General features: G+C 40.0%; 1 protein-coding gene across 1 annotated transcript in view; it reads right to left on the reverse strand.

Moving 5' to 3' along the window:
* Nucleotides 1-431: 431 nt before the first annotated feature.
* Nucleotides 432-6080, reverse strand: part of LOC102193894 (uncharacterized) — a 10876-nt gene continuing 5227 nt past the window's right edge. The window contains exons 3-5 of the mRNA XM_005745967.1: nucleotides 3667-3876; nucleotides 1980-2193; nucleotides 432-1469 (exon numbers count right to left, since the gene is read on the reverse strand). Of these exons, the coding sequence (XP_005746024.1) occupies nucleotides 1291-1469; nucleotides 1980-2193; nucleotides 3667-3876 (603 nt within the window). The 3' untranslated portion in view covers nucleotides 432-1290. The remainder of the gene's footprint in view (nucleotides 1470-1979; nucleotides 2194-3666; nucleotides 3877-6080) is intronic.

Genomic DNA, 6080 nt, shown 5'->3' on the forward strand with positions numbered 1-6080 from the left:
TTGGCTAAAATAGTACTTTAGTACATAAAAAATTTAAAAAAATATTGCACTGTCTTGAATAAAAACATGACTCATGACTTTTAAAATTTGAGACTGCACAGATGCAACAAACAGGACATACCACTAGGTGGAAGTGCTACTTCATATGGAGTTTTGCTGACAGTGCACACTCATATTTTATTTCAGTTTACTCTGAAAACAGTTTGACATCCAGTTTATTTACAACAAGTAATCAACAAGACACTATTGGTGCATATAATAACACACAGATGATGATGATTTGTATATTTGCTTGTATAACTTTGGGATATTTTAGACCTTGACTGATATACTCTACATTTGTAGTTGTTTTTATTGCATTTTAAACTGCATTTAATTTTAAAAAAAAATTAAAAAGAAAGGTTTTATGCAAACATCATCAATTTCAAAAATTACTTTGTCACAGTCTTTATTAGCACTTTAACAGGTTCATGTCACTGAAATGCTTTAAATTACCTGAATCAAAATATTAAGAAAAGAATAGAAAACTCCAGTTACATATTCAAAATATGCCAAAAAATCTCATTTACAAGGCAGCACACAAAAATGGGCCACTCTAGGAAACACTTAATACCATCACCATAATTACCACCACATCATTAGACAAAAATACACGCAGAAAAAAGATAAGAACACTTTAGAGCAGCTGTTCTGCACGTGTACTAGACATCAGTTCGAGCTCATGATGCTGAAGCTCTGTCTGCTTTTCTCTAGGAACACATGGTGTGTCACAGAATGCAATCAGCTAGATTTAGGACAGCAAGTCAGATGTTTACCTAATTAAAGAAAGTGGATTATTAGTCTAGTTATGCAAATGTTTTCAGGTTCTGTGTTTCCCAGCATGAATAGATTCATTCACTCCACATAACAATACAGCTAAATTTGGTACTTTACCAATAGCAGTATTATTTATTTTTTGGTTTTCTTTTCTTGTCAAAGATTACATCAGAAAGAAAGACATTAAAGCAAATGGAAAATACTAAGAAAGAGAACAAGGACATGAAAATCAGTAAAGATATGTCCAGCCAGGAATCAAACCCCACACTCACTGCTCAGGAAATTTGAACCGGTGTGGTATGTATCCTCAGTCACTTGGCCATAGAGCCACCCCAGTGGTCCTTTTTTTGTTTTGTTTATTTATTTACTTATTTTTTTGCATGATTTGCATGATTCATTGCAAACACTCACTAAACAATCCACCACCACTTTCCACTAGATGGCAATATGCATTCGTTAAGTCATTCTGCTATTTCATTCATACATTGACTCAGCCAGACCTGTCTGCTTGAAGGTTTCAGCCACCTGTCTAGAGTGCAGCATCTTAGCTGACAGTGCCTCAAGAATGTCATTCTGGTCCACAGCTGTAGCTGTCCGGTAAATGAAGGTCCCCATAGACTCCAGGCCTCGCATGCCTAGATTCACTCCACAACCTGCAAAGGAAAGGAAATTGGAGAAAGGAAAGGAAAGGAAAGGAAAGGAAAGGAAAGGAAAGGAAAGGAAAGGAAAGGAAAGGAAAGGAGGAGAGATAAACCACACACAGCATAAATCCATTAAATAAAATCTATCTGTTAAGGTATAACACATATTTAAGAAGTCCACATTTTGCACACAAATATCAGCCTATAAAACCTTGAAGTTAATCTTATGGTCTAAATGAAAACAACACGGTGACACATTAATAAATATTCAGCAGCATTAAGACAAAAGCAGATAAGCGTCGGCTGAAAGGCCACTGAGTGCAGTAATGACTCACACACCCATCAACATGTGCTATACGGCATGCATAAAAGGGATTTATCCTCTCCTCGCATCTCTCTTTCCTCCTATCCTACTCTTTTTAATTTTCTCATCGGTTCAAAGCTCTTTTTCCCTGCTGAATGTGAGGAAAAACACTGTCTTTTTCATGGCAGTGCAATAACTGATGTTTTATAGACACCTACCTGTGTCAAAATTAAGGACACGTGCCGCCTCACCCTCCACAGTGACCGCCACATTGTCCCCTTCGATGTAGGCAGCACTGATGCGTCTGTGCGACAGCTGAATCTCAAAGAGACGACGGCTGCACTGCATGTGATGGAGGGTCACATCGTTGAGACGAGGCTCTATGTCGGTCTTATAAGCATTGAAAGATTGATGGAAAATGTTCTTCATGATCTGGGAAAAACAAACAAAAACGGCAAAGTTTCCAGCATGATTAAAGGCCACTGATGCTTGAGGTGAATGATGTTTACACATGTATCAAGGCTACAGTACGGACTACTCTTAATCATGCTCCTGCCACAGAGGTACAACAAGAAGGTTTTAATTTTCTTAATACAATGAAGCCTTGATAAAAACAACAACAAAATTCCAAAAAACAAAAACGGAAAACTATTTGGCCCCTGAATAGAGAGGATTTGGGGTTGTAAATATAATCATATGTTCTGATTATTATTTACAACTGTGTTAATGTGCCTGGCTGTGCAAAATATATGTTACCAAAATAAAAATCTGCAAAAATCCATCGCAAGTTCATAAAGATCTAAGCTTTGCTGATAAAAGCTTTTTTAATGAATGTTTATATGAGCCAAAGAGGATTTAAACTTTAATCAAAAGATTTGCTTGAACAAATTAATTCGCAACTATTGCAACTGTAACTATAGCCATATACAACTATAGTCAAGCAAAACTAACCTTATCAAATATAAAACGCTTGTCTTTGTCATATATCATATGAATAAAAGATTATTCGGTTTTGCTCTGTTAACTCAATAGAAAACCCAGGCTTCATCTTGGAACTCTGAGACATTGTGTGTGCGTGTGTTTGTAGATTACACAGTTATTTGATTATCCACTAAAATACTCAGGAAATTATTTCGTAATGAAACGAGAGGCTTTATAGCCTGTTTTGCTCTGCACATACGCAAACTGTTCCTTTTATCATCAGAACTGACTCGTGAAAAATCATGTCAGTGCACGAAAACTGAAGAAGAAATGTGCCCACTGATGGCTGACAACCATAACTTGAGCATACTGAGTGGCAAGCCTCTTCTTTCACTCTCCCTGCTTAACTCTGCTCTTCTTCGACCCTTACTTGCACAGTCAACTGTTACCAAGTAACAGTGTATTTGAATGGCCACCCACATAGCAACAAGAGCTCCAAAGATGGCCTTGTTAAGTACCTGTGTATACTACACTACATGCTGTGGCTACAGGCTGCATATGATCAAGATGTTACTTGACATGAAAACCTGAAGACTTTAAATAAAACTCCAAGAACGTGCTCTACAAGAAGCACAGGGGGGTGATGACTACACAGATAACTACAGACAGCCTTTCTCTACACACAGAGACACACAGAGGGGTGTACTTCATCTTCCTCCATTTCTTCATCTTGGGTTCTTTTTGGCTTTTACAAAAAACACACACGGGCCAACACACATAGCTACAGGCAGACACTAACAGGCCATTTGCTGAATGAAAAGTGATGAATAGGCACATTAAGAAAGAAGTGAAAGCCAGTGGTAATATCATCTGCCTCTCTACTACATTAACAGCTAAATATAGCCATAGAAATGTATCATCTGGAGTCCCTGTCGATAACGTATACAAAAACAAAACAAAAACGGAGCCAACAAAGAGTCTTACAGAGGAGTGTGCAGTTTGCCTGAGAAAGCGAACCATCTTGGTGTCAGAGGCAGGGCATACAAGGGCCATGTAGCGGTTTCTGAAAGTGCCATAGATCTTCAAGTGAAAGCCAGGCTTGGTTGTTTGGTTTCTGTGCTCTCTGAAGGCCTCAACTCCATAGGCAGACAGGTCAAAGTAAAGGCTGTGAGCGCGGATCTCCGGAGTGGGCACCTAAAGTTTAAAAAGAGAGGGAAGAGATCAAATTCTAGATGAAATTATATCAGAGTGAATAAAATGTGCAACAACCAGCAATGAAATAGTGTCATGTTACATATCATCAATAGGCCATTAACATGTAAGGAAATCTAGCTCTATGCATATATACATACAGAGAGTGTTTAAGATGTGCATCAGGAAAAATCAACAGGCATTACTATTCACACCATATCTGCCTGTAGAGCTGTGCTCACATGAGTGGAGCTTTAGAATAGCTTAATATTTATTTAATGCTTAAATCTAGCAGTTACTTCTCATTTTCCTTCAAGCTGTTATTGATTCATTTTCGTTTCAGTGACATAAACCAGAGGGATCAAACAGCATTTAGTGCTGCCAAGGGAGACGGTGACAGAACAGGGCAGCCACTGGGAGGCTATAGAAAGGACAGTAGGGACGGCCAGGCCATATCCTGGGAGGTAAATTCAATCACTACAGGAAACAGCCAGAGAGAAAAGTGGCCAATAAAAGGCAGCCACACCGCCACTACAGAGAACGTGATATGAATTGTTATGGTGGCATACAGGGAGACCATGCTTGTGTTCAGATATTAGTCAGATATTAGCCTGGAAGCTTTTCACCTGACGATGTTTATTTATCTTCCTCCAAATTAACCCTACGCGTTGTCAGTGTAGATAATCTATGCTCTAATACAACAACCTTTCATCCACATGAATCATGCAATAACCAGCAAGAGCTACTACCTGTATGGTCTGGACAGGATCAGGAGCACTGATGTAAATGTAATTTGTCAGCATTTTGAATATCTCTGCCTCAAAAGATTGGCAGGAATGTGATTTTGGACTCTAACATTTCAATGGACATCTCATATTTGTGATTTTATTAATGGTTTCTATCTTAAATTTGTATGGCTGGCATTGTCCACATAGGATTCTCCCTCTCTCTAAAGCAGCTGCATAGTGTAATGGTAACACTACAGCACTTCAGAACAGCAGGTTGGGGGTTTGGGTCCCAAGTATGGCGTGCATCCACTAATGGGGGGAGCTCTGCTGGACACCTAGTTTGAGAGTCACTGCCCCCAAGTGTTCTGGCAACCCCTGCCTAGCTCTTCTCTCAGCCCCAGGTCATTTTCATATTCCTTTTTCCTGATGTTGTATCATTTGGCATATCTGTATAAATATACATCTAAGGTATATTTGGTATATCACTAAAGTTGTCTTTCTCTGCTTATCCACCATGACCAACTCTTGTTGGTTAGGAAACACCAGTTTATCAGTCACCATCTGGAAGTCCCATAGACATGTATGTAGTTGGCATTATCCATAAAAGGATTCTCTGAGGCACAGAGTCGTAGGCTTTCTTGTAGTCAATCCAGGCGGTGCACAAGTTGGTCAGTTTGGTCTTACAGTCTTGGGTGACTGCTCTATCTACCAGTAGCTGGTGTGTTTCCCCTCTGGTGTTTCTGCCAGGATATTAGCTTGCTCATTCTCAGTCACCTTTGGGGTTGTATTCCATTTTGACCTTAGGTTTCCAGGCCATACTTGGCACAGATGTTCCTGTGTACCAGGGGTGGGGAACTTCAGGTCTCAAGGGCCAGTGTCCAGCAGGTTTTAGATCTCACCCTGGATCAAAACACCTTGAATCAAATAATTAGTTCATTGCCAGGCGTCTGGAGAACTTCAAGACATGTTGATGAGGTAATTTAGCCATTTAAATCAGCTGTGTTGGATTAAGGACACATATAAAACCTGCAGGACACCGGCCCTTGAGGCCTGGTGTTCCCCACCCCTGTTGTATACTATGCCGGCCTGCATGCTAGCATCTTTGGTGGTTGCACCTTTCCTAGCTGTCTCTTTGTGGTTCCCATATACGCATGAGATTCCAAAGTACTTATAGCTATCCTCAGTGTCTGCAATGTTGCCTTCTGGCAGTGCAACCCCTCAGATCTGATCTTCCCTCTCTTTGTTACCATCTGACTTCACTTCTCCAGTCCACATTGACATTCCATTGTCATTGCTGTGAATCCTAGTGGTGTGGATCAATGATCAGTTACTTCTTGGCATACAGCTTGGTGTTATCCATGTAGAGGAGATGGCTTATGTTTGCTCTATTCCGCAGTTTGTATTCATAGTCAGTCTTGTTAAAGATCTGGCTGAGGGGGTTCAGGCCTATAAAGGGCAGCAGCAGGGATACAGAGCATC

The sequence above is a fragment of the Pundamilia nyererei genome, unplaced genomic scaffold (genome assembly GCF_000239375.1).
Source record: "Pundamilia nyererei isolate P.nyererei 1_Seehausen unplaced genomic scaffold, PunNye1.0 scaffold00170, whole genome shotgun sequence".
NCBI classification, from domain to species: domain Eukaryota; kingdom Metazoa; phylum Chordata; class Actinopteri; order Cichliformes; family Cichlidae; genus Pundamilia; species Pundamilia nyererei.